The sequence below is a fragment of the Ranitomeya variabilis genome, chromosome 4 (assembly GCF_051348905.1).
Source record: "Ranitomeya variabilis isolate aRanVar5 chromosome 4, aRanVar5.hap1, whole genome shotgun sequence".
In the NCBI taxonomy this organism is placed as follows: Eukaryota; Metazoa; Chordata; class Amphibia; order Anura; family Dendrobatidae; genus Ranitomeya; species Ranitomeya variabilis.
Window position 1 is genome coordinate 255,205,386 of NC_135235.1, and position 20,302 is coordinate 255,225,687.

Below are 20,302 nucleotides of genomic sequence, written 5' to 3' on the forward strand. Positions count from 1 at the left end.
CGCCACCATTGATTCCAGCCAATCTTGCGTTCAAAAAGTCAAATGGTGCTCCCTCCCTTCCGAGCCCCGACGTGTGCCCAAACAGTGGTTTACCCCTACATATGGGGTACCAGCATACTCAGGACAAACTGGGCAACTATTATTGGGGTCCAATTTCTTCTGTTACCCTTGCGAAAATAAAACATTATGTTTTAGCAAGCAATTTTAGAGGAATGAAAAATTATTTTTTATTTTCACGGCTCTGCGTTACAAAATTCTGTGAAGCACTTGGGGGTTCAAAGTGCTCACTATACATCTAGATAAGTTCCTTCGGGGGTCTAGTTTCCAAAATGGGGTCACTTGTGGGGGTTTCTACTGTTTAGGCACATCAGGGGCTCTGGAAATTGAATGTGATGCACACAGACCACTCCATCAAAGCCTGCATTTCAAAACTTCACTACCTCCCTTCCGAGCCCCGACTTGTGCCCAAACAGTGGTTTACCCCCACATATGGGGTATCAGTGTACTCAGGACAAACTGGGCAACTATTATTGGGGTCCAATTTCTTCTGTTACCCTTGCGAAAATAAAAAATTGCTTGCTAAAACATCATTTTTAAGGAAAGAAAAATGATTTTTTATTTTCACGGCTCTGCGTTGTAAACTTCTGTGAAGCACTTGGGGGTTCAAAGTGCTCACCACTTATCTAGATAAGTTCCTTGGGGGGGTCTAGTTTCCAAAATGGGGTCACTTGTGGGGGGTTTCTACTGTTTAGGCATATCAGGGGCTCTGCAAATGGAATGTGACGCACGCAGACCACTCCATCAAAGCCTGCATTTCAAGATGTCACTACCTCCCTTCCGAGCCCCGACTTGTGCCCAAACAGTGGTTTACCCCCACATATGGGGTATCAGCGTACTCAGGAGAAACTGGACAACAACTTTTGGGGTCCAATTTCTTCTGTTACCCTTGGGAAAATAAAAAAAATTGTGGGCTAAAAAATCATTTTTGAGAAAAGAAAAATTATTTTTTATTTTCATGGCTCTGCGTTATAAACTTCTGTGAAGCACTTGGGGGTTCAAAGTGCTCACCACACATCTAGATTAGTTCCTTGGGAGGTCTAGTTTCGAAAATGGGGTCACTAGTGGGGGAGCTCCAATGTTTAGGCACACAGGGGCTCTCCAAACGCGACATGGTGTCCGCTAACGATTGGAGCTAATTTTCCATTCAAAAAGTCAAATGGCGCTCCTTCCCTTCCGAGCCTTACCATGTGCCCAAACAGTGGTTTACCCCCACATGTGAGGTATCCGTGTACTCAGGCGAAATTGCCCAACAAATTTTAGGATCCATTTTATCCCGTTGCCCATGTGAAAAGGAAAGAATTGAGGCTAAAAGAAATTTTGTGTGAAAAAAAAGTACTTTTTCATTTTTGCGGATCAATTTGTGAAGCACCTGAGGGTTTAAAGTGCTCACTATGCCTCTAGATAAGTTCCTTGGGGGGTCTAGTTTCCAAAATGGGGTCACTTGTGGAGGAGCTCCAATGTTTAGGCACACAGGGGCTTTCCAAACGCGACATGGTGTCCGCTAAAGATTGGAGCCAATTTTTCATTCAAAAAGTCAAATGGCGCTCCTTCCCTTCCGAGCCCTGTCGTGCGCCTAAACAGTGGTTTACCCCCACATATGAGGTATCAGCGTACTCAGGACAAATTGGACAACAACGTCCGTTGTCCAGTTTCTCCTTTTACCCTTGGGAAAATAAAAAAATATAGTTCTTACCGATAACGGTATTTCTCTGAGCCCATGACGGCACCACGGAGAGAGGGGATCCGCCCACCAAGGACAGGAAACCTACGGATAAAAAAGGCGGTACCACTCTCCTGCATCAGTTTGTTTACATAGAGAATGATGGGAGACTACTAAGGCATTTGTAAATTTTAATCGTTTAGCCTAGTAAGATACCGCGTGACTTTAACTAAAAGTAGACTATAAATAGACTATGGCACTCTTTAAATGTGCACACCCATAAGTGAAGGGAGTGACTGTACGGGTGCCGTCATGGGCTCAGAGAAATACCGTTATCGGTAAGAACTATATTTTTCTCTGATCGCCCATGACGGCACCACGGAGAGAATTGCATAGATAGTACATTCAGGGAGGGACCACTGCTTCCAGAACCCTTTTACCGAAGGTAAGATCTGAGGAAGAGATTAGGTCCAATCTATAGTGCCTATAGAATGTGGATGGTGAGGACCAGGTAGCAGCTCTACATATCTGGTCTATAGAAGCTCCGGCCTTCTCCGCCCAGGAAGTCGCCACTGCCCTTGTCGAGTGAGCCTTAACCTCCCCGGGAACGGACATCCCACTTGCCGAGTATGAAAGACTGATGGCGTCCGTGATCCATCTTGCTATGGTGGCTTTAGAAGCTTTTTTCCCCTTCCGGGGACCCTGGAAACACACAAACAGAGAGGAATCCTCCCTACTCTCTCTAGTGGCTTCTAGGTAGTGTAAGAGACACCTTCTTACATCCAGTGTATGTAATGTTTGTTCCTCCTTATTTGTAGGGTTGGGACAGAAGGAGGGGAGAGATATCTCTTGAGACCTGTGAAATTTCAAAGCCACTTTCGGGAGATATGCTGGATCTGTTTTTAAAATGACCCTATCCTCTAAAATTTGTGTGTAAGGGGGATTAACTGAGAGAGCCTGTAAGTCGCTAACTCTACGGGCAGAAGTGAGGGCGACTAACAGAGCGGTTTTGAGAGACAAGTTTTTTATTGAAGTTTTGTGTAATGGTTCAAATGGTGGACTAGTCAGGGCTTTAAGGACCAAGTTTTAAGTCCCATTGTGGAACCACTTTCACTGGCAGAGGCCTCGATCTTCCTGCTGCTCTGATGAATCTAGAGACCCACCTATTTGAAGCCAAGTCAAAATTGAATAATGCTCCCAATGCCGCCACGTGAACTTTTAGGGTACTGGTGGCTAAACCCATCTCCAAACCTTTTTGTAGGAACTCTAATATGGAATTAAAGGGAACCTATCACCCCGTTTTTTAAAGATTAGATAAAAATAGTGTAAAATAGGGGCAGAGCTGGGCTTTACATTTGTGCCTTTTTGGTGCCTTTACACCCCCGTTAAGCTGCCGAAATACCTTTGTGAAGTGGCCGTTTTGTCCTGTCACTCAAGTTGGTCAGGTCGGATGGGCGTGGTCACAGGGCTGTTTCTCCCCCAGATCAGGCTCACCATTACGTTGGTGGCATAGTGGTGTGCGCATGTCCAAAGAGAAGATCCACTGCCCAGGAGATTCAAAACAGCGCGGTCTACGCTATTCGCCCTTTACCGGTGGGCGCGGCCATCTTTCCTGTGGCCGCGCGTGCGCAGATGGAGCGCTCTGCTGCCCGGGGCTTCAGGAAAATGGCCGCGGGATTCCGCGCGTGCGCAGATGGACATCGCGGCGGCCATTTTCCTGAAGCCCCGGGCAGCAGAGCGCTCCATCTGCGCACGCGCAGCCACAGGAAAGATGGCCGCGCCCACCGGTAAACGGCGAATAGCGTAGACCGCGCTGTTTTGAATCTCCTGGGCAGTGGATCTTCGCTTTGGACATGCGCACACCACTACGCCACCAACGTAATGATGAGCCTGATCTGGGGGAGAAACAGCGCTGTGACCACGCCCATCCGACCTGACCACCTTGAGTGACAGCAGAAAACGGCCACTTCACAAAAGGTATTTCGGCAGCCTAACGGGGGTGTAAAGGCACCAAAAAGGCACTAATGTAAAGCCCAGCTCTGCCCCTATTTCACACTATTTTTATCTAATTTTTAAAAAAACGGGGTGATAGGTTCCCTTTAAGGGGAATCTCCTTCCCTATTTTTGCACCTGAAGAAGACAAAAACTTTTTCCATATTTTGCCGTACTGTCTTGTTGTAACCGGCTTCCTACTTTTTAACAGAGTTGAGATTACACCCGAAGAGAACCCCCTGTTTTCTAATATTTTCCTCTCAAGAGCCAAGCTGTCAAGTGCAAGTTCTTGACTCGCGGATGACAGACTGGGCCCTGCGATAATAGATCCTGGAGGTCTGGTAATACCCAAGGGTCGGATATTGACATCTTCCTCATCCATGAGAACCAAGGTCTCTTCGGCCAGAACGGGGCAATTAAGATGACCAGTGCCCCGTCCTCCCGAATCTTCCTCAGCACCGCTGGAATCAGAATGAGAGGAGGAAAGGCATAGACCAGATGGTGACCCCAAGAAATCAGGAAAGCATCCAGAGCTACTGGGTTCCCCAAGGGAGATAGGGAGCAGAAGGAGGCTACTTTTTTGTTTAAATGGCTCGCGAAGAGATCTATTTTGGGAACCCCCCATTTTTGTGTGATCTGAGTAAATATCACTGGATTTAGTTCCCATTCCCCCTGTTTTAGGCTGGAACGACTTAGAAAGTCTGCCTTGTAATTGTCTACACCCTTTATGTGTAGGCTTGTCAGGGATAGAAGGTTGCTCTCGGCTATTTGAAGGATTGAGCTGGTCACTTCCATTAGATTTTTGGAACGGGTACCCCCCTGATGATTTAGGTAGGATACTACTACTTGATTGTCCGACATCACCCTTACATGGTGAGACTGAAGGACTCCCAAAAATTCCTGAAGGGCAAATTTCACTGCCAGGAGTTCCTTCATATTGGAGGAATTGTTTGCAAGGGACGGAGACCAAATGCCCTGGGCTACTAGGTCGCCCAGATGAGCCCCCCACCCTGAGGGGCTTGCGTCCGTAGTTAGGACCTTCGAGATCGGGATTACCCATTGGATTCCCTTGGAAAGATTTTCCTGCAATGTCCACCAAGTCAGGGAGTGATTGGTGCGAGGAAACAATGTTATCCGCCCGTCTAAATGCTCTCCTAGAAGGTTTTGCTCTGACAGTAGTTGCCATTGGAGATCTCTTGAATGTAGTTGGGCCCACTGGACCGCCGGGATGCAAGAGGTCATAGAGCCTAATAGGGACATGCCCTGACGGAGTGTTATGGAGGGAAGAGATTGTACTCTTAACGCTAAACTTTTTATCTTTTGTATTTTGTTCTCTGGGAGCCGACATTCCATTTGTTTGGAGTCTAGAGTGAGACCTAGGTACTCCTGAACCTGAGAAGGCACCAGTCTGGATTTTTCTAGGTTTATTAGCCAACCTAGATCTTTTAGAGAATGAATCACTAGGTCTAGTTGACTCTTGCAATGCTGCGGGGAGGAGCCTATCACCAGGAAGTCGTCCAGATATGGTACGATCAGGGTATTTTCCTCCCTGAGGTGCGCCATTACCTCCGCAACCAACTTTGTAAAAACCCTCGGGGTGATTGCTAAGCCAAATGGTAGAGCTGAGAACTGGAAGTGACTTAGGACTCCCTGGATGTGGACTGCCAGTCTGAGGGATTTTTTGGTGGTCCTTGTGTATTGGGACGTGATAATATGCGTCCTTTAGGTCCAGGACCACCATGAAGCATTGAGGAAATAGCATCTTGATAGATGATTTTACTGTTTCCATCTTGAATGCTTGAACCTCTAGGTAGTTGTTTAGGTTTTTCAAATTGATAATGGTCCTGAAGGAACCATCTGGCTTCTTCCTCAGGAAAAGAGGGGAATAGTACCCTTGCCCTCTTTCCTGAGGGGGAACTTCCAGGAGTACTCCTTTTTTTACTAACCCGACAACCTCGTTTTCTAGCGTCAACTGCTCTTCTGCCGAGGATCTTGTGGGTGTTATCTTGAAAGAGGGACGGGGGTACCTCTTGAATGTTAATCTCAGTCCCGACTCTATGATGTTTAGTATCCATCGACTTGAGGTAATCTTTTCCCAGGCTGGGAGAAAGAGAGATAATCTCCCCCCCACCTGGGGCGAACCTTCATTGTGAAGGTTTTTTGTTGTCATTGAGGTTTTTATTAAAGATAAACCCCTTATTTTTGTTCTTTTTATGTTCCCATTTCCCCTGGTTTCTCCCAGTGTTCCTACGGAAAAACCTCTTGTTCCGAAAGGGCTTCCTATAAGAGGGGAGACCCAGAGGGGGGGAAGGATTTTTTCTTGTCCCCCGCTTTTTCCAAGATGTCATCTAGGGTGGAACCAAACAGAAATTCTCCTTCACAGGGGATAGTACACAGTTTTGTTTTCGTCTGTAGGTCGCCTGGCCAATTCTTAAGCCAGGGGCGCGCCTGGCCGCATTAGCAAACCCTGCTGCTCTGGCGGATAGCCTGATAGAGTCGGCCGAGGCCCCTCTCATTACAGGTAATGTGTCCAGCATTGAGTCGCGGGAAGTTTTCCCCTTTAATTGACCCTCTAGTTGGTTCAGCCAAATCATCAGGGAGCGTGAAGTACATGCTGCCGCTACTGCCGGCTTCAGGCCTCCTCCCGCTGCCTCCCAGGCACCTTTGAGAAAGGCATCTGCCTTTTTGTCCATAGGGTCTTTTAGGACCCCCATGTCCTCGAACGGGAGGGAAAATTTTTTAGAGGCTTTAGCGATCGCTACATCTAATTTGGGGGCCTTCTCCCAAAAGGAGCAGGATTCCTCCTCGAAGGGGTATTTTCTTTTTGGCGTTAAAAGAGCCTTTCTCATGGGCTTCTTCCATTCTTTCTTAATTAAGGCTGCTATTGCTTCGTTAAGAGGGAACGCTCTTCTCTTTTTTTGTTCCAGGCCCCCAAACATTATGTCTTGTACCGATTTTTTAGGGTGGGAGTCTACCAGACCCATGGTACTTCTCACGGCTTTTATGAGGCCATCAGTATCCTCTAGAGGGAAACAGTTATGTCCCCCCAAGGAAGAAGTAGATGATGAAGATGAGGTGGAGGAGTTGGAGGACACTGAACCCTCACTATCGCTTCCTGATTTTGATACGGGAGATGGGGATCTGAGTCTGGTTTTTCTCCTTTTTTCCCCACTTTTTAGTGATCTGAAGGTGTCCTCTACTTGTTCCTTAATCAGGCTTTTAAGATCTGTTGCAAACCCAGGAAGGTTTTCGGATAAAGTTTGCTGAATGCAAGTATTGCATAGTCTCTTATCCCATGTAGGTGGAAGATCCTCTCTACAGATGGCGCAACTTTTGTGCTTAGTTTTACATACGCTTTTCCTCCCCTACAAGAGACAAATAACAATCTTACTGTCTCTGACATTCACGAAGATCCACTTACCACCTCCAGGACCCATAAATACCGGTTGGGGATTCTCTGCCTCTGGCTTCTTCCCCGACACCGTACTGGACTCCTTACTGTGCTGGGACCTTTGGCGTTCTTTGCTGGTGTCCTGGTGCCCTTTCTGCTGTCGCCTTTTTTGCTGCTGCTGCGGCGATGCTACAGGTGGAGGTGACTCGGGCTGAGGTGATGTCGGGTCGCTCATACTGCTGCTGGTCTGCGGATGCTGAGCTGACGCTGCGGCACTATTACTCATGAGGCTCTTTGCTTGTTACTGCAGAGCCACTGGGGGGGATGTGGATTACTATATTTAAACTCTCCCGCCGCTTCTTGCGCAGTCCACGAGGAAGAGCGCCGAACGCCGGCGTCTATGCATTAGCTCGGCGCCCACCGCCGGCGCAGATCGCGCCTAGCGCCCGAGCGGCGCCCCTCAGCGCCTGCGCAGACCGCGCCCAGCGCCCGAGCGGCGCCCCGTCAGCGCCTGCGCAGACCGCGCCCAGCGCCCGAGCGGCGCCCCGTCAGCGCCTGCGCAGACCGCGCCCAGCGCCCGAGCGGTAATCCATCGGCGCCTCGCGAGACCAGCTTAGATCCCGGGCATGCGCCAAACTTTCAAGATGGCGCCCGAAAGCAGCTATGGCGGTGCTGACCGGCGCCCCCGGTCCTATGCAGCCCTTGTAGCGCGTTACTCTGCACGCCCGATGGCGGTGCAGCGTGCAGACTCATGCTTGTTTAGGGAGGGTCGCGCTGCACCTCCCGCAACCACAGAGGGACCCCCCTGGATGTTGCCGCTGCTGCATCTTACCTGGGGAGGTGACTGCGACTCCTTGTCACCTCCCCCGCACACCCTGTCGCCCCTGGCTCCCAGCGGTGGCGCTTTGGGTCACCACCCTAGCCGAGGCAGAGGGACCCCAGCTGCCTGAATCGGACCGGTTGGCCCCGGAATTCCAACGTCGAACTGGTAAGTCCGTAGGTCTCCCATCAAGGACAGGAAACCAACTGATGCAGGAGAGTGGTACCGCCTTTTTTATCCGTAGGTTTCCTGTCCTTGGTGGGCGGATCCCCTCTCTCCGTGGTGCCGTCATGGGCGATCAGAGAAAAATTGTTGCTAAAAGATCATTTTTGTGACTAAAAAGTTAAATGTTCATTTTTTACTTCCATGTTGCTTCTGCTGCTGTTAAACACCTGAAGGGTTAATAAACTTCTTGAATGTGGTTTTGAGCACCTTGAGGGGTGCAGTTTTTAGAATGGTGTCACATTTGGGTATTTTCAGCCATATAGAACCCTCAAAATGACTTCAAATGTGAGGTGGTCCCTAAAAAAATGGTTTTGTAAATTTTGTTGTAAAAATGAGAAATCACTGGTCAAATTTTAACCCTTATAACTTCCTAGCAAAAAAAAAAATTGTTTCCAAAATTGTGCTGATGTAAAGTAGACATGTGGGAAATGTTATTTATTAACTATTTTGTGTCACATAACTCTCTGGTTTAACAGAATAAAAATTCAAAATGTGAAAATTGCGAATTTTTCAAAATTTTCGCCAAATTTCCGTTTTTTCCACAAATAAACTCAGAAATTATCGACCTAAATTTACCACTAACATGAAGCCCAATATGTCACGAAAAAACAATCTCAGAATCGCTAGGATCCGTTGAAGCGTTCCTGAGTTATTACCTCATAAAGGGACACTGGTCAGAATTGCAAAAAACGGCAAGGTCATTAAGGCTAAAATAGGCTGGGTCATGAAGGGGTTAAGTATGTATACTAACAAAATATATATTTTTTTCTTAATGACAGGCATCAGCACCTTTATGGTGCTCGAACTCACCTGTCAGATCTACAGATTTGCAATGTTCTCCTCCTCTCTGTGTAGCTGACCGCTGCTCCATTGTTTCATGTTTACTTTTGCCCCGAATGTCCCCAATGCAGTCCATAGGTTTCTTATTCAGTAAATTAATACCTGCCTCCTTAATCATTTTCTGTATCCTTATAACCATCATCATGTCAATAATCAGAATTTTTTATTTATTTATATATCTTCATAGGTCTCCGATTTAGAGATCGCTCAAGATACTGTGTAAAAATCTTCTTTGAATAAAAATTCTCTTTGAATGATTATCTTGGAACATACAAATGAAACACCCAACAGGTCTTTCATTTTTGCTCTAATCATTTTCTTCCAGCTACTTCATAAAGAATTCGATATATCAAAAACCTTTTGGATATTTATTATTATGTCATATAACTCCACATGCTTCATTTGTAAACAACGAATTATTATGGAATGACATATATTTATTTTGTATTTTCTTTTATATAGCCAAAGTATACATGTAGTCTGCTTGTTGTGTTTTTTTCTGTGCTTTTTTTCTATCTGTCTGGTGCAACTAATTGCAGCTTGCACACACTATCATGTGTTTTCATTTTGACTAGATTACCTTTTGTAATTAGCCATAGCACCGGTGTGCCTACTGGGTGCTAGCATAAAAGCATAGAACAGGCTGCACTAAAGTTATCATGACTAAGGGTGCTATGTCACCAGAAATGCGTAGATAGTGTTTTTAATTATATTGTGCTGTTGTTTTATCCTCTATTTTTTGATATGAAATGAATAAAGTACCAAGACTTTGCTTTTTCACCACCTCGTCGAGCTGGATTTTTTTTTCTATTTCCTGCATTCCTCACGCCTTGACACAGTGTTTCCGTGCTCTGAGCCTCCAGGGACTACAACTATGGTGAGCTGGATTTTTTCTTTTGTCTTCACACAGTGACTGCACCAGCAGAGTAGTGAATGCAGCTCTGAAGTATAATACAGGATGTAACACAGGATCAGTAATGTAATGTATGTACACAGTGACTGCACCAGCAGAATAGTGAGTGTAGCTCTGGGGTATAATACAGGATGTAACTCAGGATCAGTAATGTATGTACACAGTGACTGCACCAGCAGAATAGTGAGTGCAGCTCTGGGGTGTAATACAGGATGTAACTCAGGATCAGTAATGTATGTACACAGTGACTGCACCAGCAGAATAGTGAGTGCACCAGCAGAATAGTGAGTGCAGCTCTGGAGTATAATACAGGCTGTAACTCAGGATCAGTAATGTGTGTACACAGTGACTGCACCAGCAGAATAGTGAGTGCAGCTCTGGAGTATAATACAGGCTGTAACTCAGGATCAGTAATGTGTGTACACAGTGACTGCACCAGCAGAATAGTGAGTGCAGCTCTGGAGTATAATACAGGATGTAACTCAGGATCAGTAATGTATGTACACAGTGACTGCACCAGCAGAATAGTGAGTGCAGCTCTGGAGTATAATACAGGAGGTAACTCAGGATCAGTAATGTATGTACACAGTGACTGCACCAGCAGAATAGTGAGTGCAGCTCTGGAGTATAATACAGGAGGTAACTCAGGATCAGTAATGTGTGTACACAGTGACTGCACCAGCAGAATAGTGAGTGCAGCTCTGGGGTATAATGCAGGATGTAACTCAGGATCAGTAATGTAATGTATGTACACAGTGACCGCACCAGCAGAATAGTGAGTGCAGCTCTGGGGTATAATGCTGCACACTGTATAGGAGTAGCACGCTGCCGTCACGCTGGACGTTGTAGTTACACAATTGCAGGCCGGACTCACCTTTCCTCAGGCTCCGGAGCCCGCACCGGTCCAGGGCCTCCAGCAGCACCGCAGACTTATCCGCCATCTCCCGGCGTTTTCTGCAGACTCCGCCACTCCTCCGTTAGTTGCTGCCCAGCGCCAAAACCCAACACGAAATTACCAATCAAACATTGGAACGTCATCACTATGCTTCGCCTTCAGCCAATGAGAACCAAGGACTTGAATGCTCGTGTAACGGCCATCTCTCTTAGTGGCTTAGGTAGCGGGTTAATGAAGGTTGCCCAAAATAAATATGGTGCGCCTCCATTACGTCAGTAGTACGCTGCATTGACTCTGACGCCTGCGCACTGGCTCTGCTCGGCCATTCTGGGATCATATTGGTGTCTGGCATCACAGTGTCGTGCGGCGTCATCCAGGCCGAGCTGTGCGCGTGCGCACTGTGCTGGACACTGAGTAGCGGAGACCGGGGTCTGTGGAGATTCGGTGCTGTCAGCCGCCTGGTTCCGGGCCCTCGTCTCCGCCGCAGCCATGAGCTTCTTCGGCTTCGGGCCGGCAGCGGAGCTGGACATCACGCTGACGGATGCAGAGAGCCGCCGGCGGGTGGAGCACAAGACGGAGGACGGCAAGAAGGAGAAATATTTCCTTTTCTACGACGGAGAGACGGTGTCCGGCCGCGTCACCGTCACCCTGCGGAGCCCGGGCAAGAGGCTGGAGCACCAGGGGCTGAAGATCGAGTTCATCGGGCAGATCGGTGAGGAGGGCGGGGCTCTGCGCGAGCACTACAACTCCCAGCAATGTCCCATGGGTGACGTGAGGGCACTACAAGTCCCAGAAGGTGCAGCTGGGGGACCACAGGTGCCAGCAGTGGCAGGTGGTGTAGCCGGGGGACCACAGGTGCCAGCAGTGAAGGGGGTGCAGCCGGGGCACCACAGGTCCCAGCAGTGACACGGGGTGCAACTGGGGGACCACAGGTGCCAGGAGTGACAGGTGGTGCAGCCGGGGGACCACAGGTGACAGGTGGTGCAGCCGGGGGACCACAGTTGACAGGGGGTGCAGCCGGGGGACCACAGCTGCCAATAGTGACAAGGGGTTGCCAGCAGTGACAGGTGGTGCAGCCAGGGGACCACAGGTGCCAGCAGTGACACAGGGTGCAACCGGGGGACCACAGGTGCCAGCAGTGACAGGGGGTGCAACCGGGGGACCACAGGTGCCAGCAGTGACAGGGGGTGCCAGCAATGACGGGGCGCAACCAGGGGACCTCAGGTGCCATCATTGACAGGGTGCTGCCGGGGGACCACAGGTGCCAGCAGTGACAGGGTGCAGCCGGGGGACCACAGGTGCCAGCAGTGACAGGGTGCAGCCGGGGGACCACAAGTGCCAGCAGTGACAGGGTGCAGCCGGGGGACCACAAGTGACAGGGGGTGTAGCCGAGGGACCACAGGTGCCAGCAGTGACAGGGGGTGCTGCTGGGGGAACACAGGTGGCAGCAGTGACGGTGTGCAGCCGGGGGACCACAAGTGCCAGCAGTGACAGGGGGTGCAACCGGGGGACCCCAAGTGCCAGCAGTGACAGGGGGTGCAGCTGGGGGACCACAGGTGTTGGCGCTCTTTCTCTGGTTGTTACAATGTATCGGCGGGGGGCTCCTCTGGTTGTTACAATGTATCGGGGGGCTTCTGCTCTGGTTGTTACAATGTATCGGGGGCTCCTGCTCTGGTTGTTACAATGTATCGGGGGCTCCTGCTCTGGTTGTTACAATGTATCGGGGGCTCCTGCTCTGGTTGTTACAATGTATCGGGGGCTCCTGCTCTGGTTGTTACAATGTATCGGGGGCTCCTGCTCTGGTTGTTACAGTGAATCGGGGGCTCCTGCTCTGGCTGTTACAATGTATCGGGGGGCTCCTTCTCTGGATATCGGGGGCTTCTGCGCTGGTTGTTACAATGTGTTGGCGCAGAGATCAGAGTCAGCTCTGGAGTATAAGGGTAAGTTCACACAGGGCATTTTTGATGCGTTTTTTTGCTAATTTTTTGGGTTTTTATAGTATCAGCAAAGCCTATGATGTTTCAAAACTCTCATGCACACACATTGGTTTTTTTGTGTGATCAGTATTTTGTGCTTTGCTGCGTTTTTTTGACATAGAGCATGTCACTTCTTTCAGTGTTTTTGACCCATTGACTTGAATGAGTGTTGAAAAAACGCAGCAAAAATGCAGGTATCATTATTTGCTACGTTGTTGCTGCTGAAAATTCAAGGACATTAGAATGGACAAAGTGAAAAAAACCGCACCAAAAACGCACCTAAACCTGCGTTTTTGATGCAGCGTCTTTCCTGCCAAGAAGATCAGGTTTTGTTGCAGAAAAAAAAGCAGCAAGAACGCCCTGTGTGAACTTACCCTAAAGGTCTCCATGAAGACGCCATTAGGATCTCGGCCTCCTGTTAGTAAGGAACAATCAGCAGCAGAGATCCTAAGGTGGATTTCCAGATACCGGGAACGTTACTGATTTCTGAACCCAACTACAACTCCCAGTGTGGCCAGTATGTCAGTGTGCTGGGACTTGCATGCTGGGACTTGTAGTTGTTCAGTTGCTGTAGCGGTCACTGATTTCTATATAGCAGCACTTGGTCTCCAGGGTTTGGCCTTTGGTGTACATTTGTGCCGGGCCCCCCAGGGGACACAGCGGCCCCTGTGCTGAGCTCAGCTGTTTGATTCCTGCTGATAGAGGAAGTTGTTTTCTTATTCTGTTCTGGTAAACATCTCCCACCTCAAAGAGTGACCGTTCCCGGACCCCACGGCCACCCGCCGGGCATCCACCCCTCCGCCCGCAAGAAGGGAAACAGCTGCTGATATGAGGTCACTGGTGGAATGGACCCGCAGGCGACTACGTCCTGTGTGGAGCGCTCTGCTCAGCCTGAGCCTGCTGATTCAGGAATAGGATACCAGAACTGCAGTGAAGACTGACAAAGTAGGGGAAATATACGGCAGGTATAGGTGGCATTCAGGCTCTGGGGAAAGCTGGGTGACACTATGGGCACAGTGCGGGTATTCATTATTGGAGTCACCCAGCTGAGAATGCTCCATATATCATGTATAAGACAGGTCAGGATGGGAAGTGTCTGTGCAGCCGTGACCCTCAGTGTCAGGAGATCAGTGTGTATCGTATCTGCAGAAGTGACGCTGCTGGCGGGAAATATGGAAGCCTCCAGCTCTGCTCCCCGGTGCAGGATTGTGACTCGTGCAGGATCAGTTATATCCAGACATCCAGGTTTGTGGAGTCGGAGTCAGTGTCCATTTTGGTGGAATCGGAGTCTGTATAAAATGGACTGACTCCAACTCCTAATATATAATAAGTTGGGTTCAGTGCAGGATGTGCTGTAAATGTTTTCAGAATAATTTGGGAAAATTATGAAATGTTCTATAAATGTCTGTTTAGTTCCTGATCTTAGGATCTCGGCATTTAGTGGAGATGAATCTGTGCTGCACTTTATGTACATGCTCAGCCAGCAGTGACCGATGCTGTGGAGTCAGGGGTCTGGCTTACCGACTCCACAGTCTTATCAGTAGTGGATTGCGGCTGGTGCAGGATCAGTTATTTCTTGGTATCAGTCAGGGCTATGGAGTCGGCAATCCAAACCACTGACCCCACAGCATCAGTCACTATGTACATAAAGTGCAGCACAGATTCATCTCAACTAAAAGCCGAGATCAGGAACAGAACAGACATTTATAGAACATTTCATAACTTTCCCAAATTATTATGAAAACATTTACAGCACATCCTGCACGGACCAACTGAACCCAATTTCTTATATGTTTTGGGAATCGCAGTCGGTCCATTTTATACCATCTCCACTAAAACGGACACCAACTCCGACTGCACAGTCTTCGCATCATTAGTTGATTGCTGCTGGTGCAGGATCAGTTATTTCCAGGCATCAGTACTGGAATGTGCCTCGTGCAGGATCGGAGATCTCCTCTACATATTTCTGCATGTCAGTGAATAGACTCCTCTTCCTCCTCTCCTCCTCTTCCGCTTCTCCTCCTCTTTTTCACATTCTCATGCTTCTCTTGCACCTCTCCTCCTCTTACGCCTCGACCCCTTCTCCTTGCGCCTCTCTTCTTTTCCTCTTGCGCCGCTCGTCTTCTCGTCTTGCGCCGCTCGTCTTGCGCCGCTCGTCTTCTCGTCTTGCGCCGCTCGTCTTCTCGTCTTGCGCCGCTCGTCTTCTCGTCTTGCGCGTTTCCTTTTGCGCCTCTCCTCTAATTTTGCGCCTCTCCTCTGCTCCTCTCCTCTTCTGCCTCTCCTCTGCTCCTCTTGCGCATTTCCTATTGCGCATCTCCTCTTCTTTTCCACTTTTCCTCTGCTCCTCTTCTCTTCTGCCTCTCTGCTCCTTTCCTCCTCTGCTTCTCCTCTGCTCCTTTCCTCTTCTGCCTCTCCTCTGCGCCTCTCCTCTGCTCCTCTTGCGCATTTCCTATTGCGCATCTCCTCTTCTTTTCCACCTTTCCTCTGCTCCTCTTCTCTTCTGCCTCTCTGCTCCTTTCCTCCTCTGCTTCTCCTCTGCTCCTCTCTTCCGCCTCTGCTCCTCTTCTGCCTCCTCACTCTTCTCCCGCTTCCTCCTCAGAGTTGTACTACGACCGGGGAAACCACCATGAGTTCGTGTCGCTGGTGAAGGATTTGGCGCGGCCCGGGGAGCTCTCGCAATCACAGAGTTTCGACTTTGAGTTCACTCACGTGGAGAAGCCGTACGAGTCGTACACTGGGCAGAACGTGAAGCTACGGTACGGTGCTGGGGAATCTCACAAATTAAAGGGGCTGTACAGAGAAAGATAAAGCTCTGTAACTTTGGATCAATATCTCTGATTGTGTCATTGAATGGGAACATTCTTGATTCCATCCAATCCTTCTCAAAGCTGCTGAGGGTCTGGTTCAGTTATACTCAGTGTTGTGTTAAGTGCCGCAGCAAACATTTGTGTCCTGTCCTGACACTTTGTTGCAATGTGTCAGTGCAGGACTGATGCTGCAGATTCAGAGTGCGATAATGGCAGGGGAGGCCGGTGGTGTGGAGCGGGTGGGTGCTGCGTTTTCTGCCGTTTTCACCTCTGCCGGTCTCGTCCGCCCAGGTACTTCCTGCGCGCCACCCTCAGCCGCCGGCTCAATGATGTGGGGAAAGAGCTGGATATCGTGGTCCACACGCTGAGCACGTACCCCGAGATGAACTCTTCCATCAAGATGGAGGTGGGGATCGAAGATTGTCTGCACATCGAATTTGAGTACAACAAGTCCAAGTAAGTCTGCGCCCATCACCCTCCTCGGAGTAACGTCTGTTTTCCGATATTTTGGCTCCGTTTTGCTGCGATGCTTAATTCCTAGACCCCATTCACACGCAGATTGTTTTGGTGCAGCTTTCACCCTCCTCGGTTGTATTCACACTGCGGTCAGATCGCGGTTTATTGCGGTAAGGCGGCCGATTGACTAGTTCCAAATTTTAAAAAAAAATGCATCAAAATCTTAATTAAAATGCTGCAGAGTTGGCGAGTACGAGTGGTGTGAACGTGGCCGCCGGCTGCAGCGGTCCAAGTAAGCCACCCAGTATACAGCAGCCGTCCTCCAGGTCTGAACGCCGCCCTGTTTTCTCCTGTAACAGATATCACCTGAAAGACGTCATCGTGGGGAAAATCTACTTCCTTTTGGTGCGAATCAAGATCAAACACATGGAGATCGATATCATCAAGCGGGAGACCACGGGCACCGGCCCAAACGTCTACCACGAAAACGACACCATCGCCAAGTACGAGATCATGGACGGAGCGCCCGTGCGAGGTACCGTCCACGCCCGCGAGTGTTCGGTGACTGCCTGTGTGGGTGAGTCGGCACCCAGCTTTTCCAAACTCCTGAACGGCACGTCTGCCTAACAGTGATTGCCCTGCCCCCATGTAATGTGCTCAGGAGCCTGGAAAAGCTGGGTGACCTCCAATATATCCACAGGCCCCCTGCAGCACCCCCGCAGTGCAGCGACCATCTTTATTCTCAGGACTGATCACACTTAACCTCCGCGGTAACTTTTCTCCTCGTCTTCCTCGACCTGTAGGTGAATCCATCCCCATCCGGCTGTTCCTGGCGGGATACGAGCTGACCCCAACGATGAGGGACATCAACAAGAAGTTCAGCGTGCGCTATTACCTCAACTTAGTGCTGATCGACGAGGAGGAGAGGCGCTACTTCAAACAGCAGGTGAGCAGCGCCCCCCGTGGTAGGAGTGAGGGGCTGCACACACTTTCATACATAGGCACAGTCATCTCTTATCAGCCCTGTGGCTCTAAATGATGCCGCTCCGCTGGTGGCCGCCATCACTGTGCCATCTGGATGTCACCGGATCTGTGATTGGTGCAGCGATCAGGTGACGGAAAATATCTGAGCGCATGTGCCTGATCACTGCGCCAATCGCTGTCTTCACCTGGACTATGTGGCCATTGTTTTCGGTGAGGGTCCCAGGTGTCAGATCCGTCAAGTGATGGCGTATGCTGGCGACACACAATCGGGCGGGACGTCTGCATGCTTCTTGGCCGCACCAGATTATCGTGCCTTCTCCCGTCCTCTCTCCTCCAGGAGGTGGTGTTATGGCGTAAAGGAGACATCGTGCGGAAGAGCATGTCTCACCAGGCCGCCATCGCCTCGCAGAGATTCGAGGGAACGCACCCCGACAACCGGCCTCAGCTGAGCGGGGCGGCCGCAGGAGACCAAGAGAACGAGTGACTGCCTGTTCGGTAGGACAACGGCTTCATTAGTGACTAAACAGACTCTCGGAGCCCACCCGTCCGCCACCCGTGACCCCACAGACACTCGGTGGGTCAAGCTTGCAGAGGGGCACGGCCGGCGTCTCTTTCCGGGCCGGCTGTCCGTTCCTTTTGTTGCTACTTGACATTGTGCAACATAGGGGTGGGGGAGGGAGGGGATCGCGCCTCTTAACCCTTTGTGTTTATACTTTTTACGCTCTCATCGGCTTGTCCTTGTTGCAGTTGAAGCCCCGCACATCGGGCTGGAGGTCCTAAGGGTCGGCCTGTGCCCACATGTAAGTGCCCCTTCACCGTGTGGTTGTAGTTAGTGCTGACCCTCGACTATCGGTGCCCATATAGGACCCGACTGTCCGTTCCAAGCACCTCTCACCAGTGTAGCGTCGCTCTGCTTTACCCCTTCCCTGGATTCAGATGCAGAGGACGGACCGTCTCCGTTATATAGACAGTATAAAGAGGGATAATAAGGAGATGCATGCTGGGAAGAAGCCTCCCAGGTACAGTAGCTGGATCTTAAAGGGACAGACTGCTGAAGTCACAAAAGTTTTCTGTCGCCGGACACAAGCTGCTCCGACGCGCACTGCCATAGACTTCACTGCACTCAGACTCGCTCGCAGTTCTCTGCGATTTTTTTTTTTTTTCTAATTGTCTCACAGATCAGGGCGGCAGAAGTTTTGGGTCGTGCGATTTGTCTGAGAATTGTTGCCCCATGACACAAGTTGCAGGGCGGCCACGGCCACCTCCGAGGAGCAGCTGATATCGGTCACCAATTGATGGAAAAATCCAGTCTATGGTGGCTGATAAGAGCTATAAAGTGAGTACACCTGGCCGGAGGTTTGGACTTTGGCCGTGACGCAGATCACACAGTGTAATGCCAGTAAATGGGGTCACTCGGCCACCCCATGGCACCATGACAAGCAAGGTACCATGGTTCACTGTCACGGTGGTGGTACCGCGCGGGTCCCATCTCCACCCACATTACGCCATGATGGTTACCATATGACAGTGGTATGGTGTCAGGTGAAGGTGCAGAGGTTCTGACCTCGGAGTCCAGGTCCATCGAGTGCCGGCGCTGGTATCTCATTCATGATCTGGTTTTATATAAGCTAAAAAGGAGGACCCCATCTCCTTAAGTGGGGGCGGTGAACTATGGGACCCCCAACAGATCCAGAGAGAAAGGTGGCCGTGACAGTTCAGCACCGCGGTGCCTTCCTGGTTTTCTGTGCACAATGTGGCCCCAGGAACAGCAGGCATCCCCGGGGCCCTGCCGTGCAGAGAAACAATGGCTGAACTGCCGCCCTTTTAATCTCTGGGTGGGTAATGGTCTCAGAGATCTGACCCCCACGATCATAAAGTCCCAGCGCATACTTTATATGATTGATATACCTCTAACAAGAACTGGAAAGTTTAGCGAATCTCCTCTGGGACTGGACGGCGTCCCCCTCCTCTATTCACAGACGGTCATTCAACGTGGGCAGACGGACACTGACTATAAATCACAGCCGATCAGTGACATGATGCATCTGGATGACCCTCCTATAGTATAGGCATGAAGGAACTGAAGAGGTTAAATTAAAGGGGTGCCTTCCCACTGGCCCTCCATTAGGACAAGCTCCTTCTGAATCTCATCAGATAGATGTCCGACAGCATCGTCCTCTGCGCGCAGCGACCAAAACATGCGACCCTACCGCTTTTATACACAATAGGGCATTAATCTGCGTTTCTGACGGAGGTCGGGCCGCGCTCCTGACAAGTCTGTTAGCAAATGCTGGAATCCCCATGAAATAACCGCTCTGGAGCAGATTTCCATGTGCATTCCTCTATTTTCCCTCCTGGAAATGGTAGAAAACAATGCGACAATTTGCGTCATGTAACAGTGGGATGTAAATTTCTACAATGTCTGATACTGATGATGAGACCACGTGGGGACACGGCTCAATAACAGTGGAACGCCAAGCTGTCAGGTTGGTTATGCATTGCCTGGAGGGGTAAAAGAGGATCGACAAAGCAGAATTTCCAGATTTTTTTTTTCCTAAATGGGGAATATTAATTATTTACTAGATTAGACCTGTCCATCATCCTGCAAAATGGACGAACATTTAGACTTCAACCTCCACGCATGCCACAACTCGCCGTCTCACTTATCGTCAACCTCACAGTATTCTTTTCTAGCTGCCATTCGCGTTTACAAAAAAAATCTCAACCCAAAAACGTTAATTTTCTTTTCACTTTGACTCATCAAATCCGTTGCGAGGACGGCAATGGACCAAAATATGGAGAGGAACGAGCAAAGCCAAGTGTATATCATATACAACTGGCACATCTCCCACATGTAAGGTAAGGGATAAAGGCGGCAGTATCAGTATTTTTTGTTTTATGTTAAAATAAAAAAAAAATTTATAAAGTGAAGTCCCAGTATTTCACGTTTCCCAGGTTACAGTAATGGGTACGGACGCTGCCCCTGGTACATGGTATATTGCAGTGTATTTATTAGGTGGGCACTGATGTATTGCACTTTGTACCCATGGCTGTGCCTCTAACCCCACTAGTAGATTGTAAGCTCTTGGGAGCCAGGCTTCGGCGCCCGCACTACACGTCTGCGAGAAACATTTAGACACATTGCAGAAAGGTTAAAGTTCACCCTCGATCCAAAAAAACAACCTCCATTCCGACTGCAGTGTTTATTTCCCATGGTTCATTGTGTAAATGTCTATTTTACATTGTTTTTATTAGTCTCAGATTAAATAACAATGTCTCAGAA

The 20,302-nt window shown here is 49.5% G+C and overlaps 2 protein-coding genes across 2 annotated transcripts in view; one reads left to right on the top strand and one right to left on the bottom strand.

Annotated features, from left to right (window-relative positions):
- The window catches only part of NCAPD3 (non-SMC condensin II complex subunit D3), a 32,554-nt gene extending 21,536 nt beyond the window's left edge, over positions 1-11,018 (bottom strand). Inside the window, exon 1 of the mRNA XM_077249544.1 lies at positions 10,776-11,018. Within this exon, the coding sequence (XP_077105659.1) occupies positions 10,776-10,842 (67 nt within the window). The 5' untranslated portion in view covers positions 10,843-11,018. The remainder of the gene's footprint in view (positions 1-10,775) is intronic.
- Positions 11,019-11,114: 96 nt separating this feature from the next.
- Positions 11,115-20,302, top strand: VPS26B (VPS26 retromer complex component B). Its single transcript, XM_077249551.1, has 6 exons — positions 11,115-11,508; positions 15,372-15,528; positions 15,871-16,035; positions 16,395-16,570; positions 16,839-16,981; positions 17,357-20,302. The coding sequence occupies exons 1-6, from the start codon at positions 11,286-11,288 to the stop codon at positions 17,501-17,503; spliced, it is 1,011 nt and encodes a 336-aa protein (XP_077105666.1). The 5' UTR covers positions 11,115-11,285; the 3' UTR covers positions 17,504-20,302.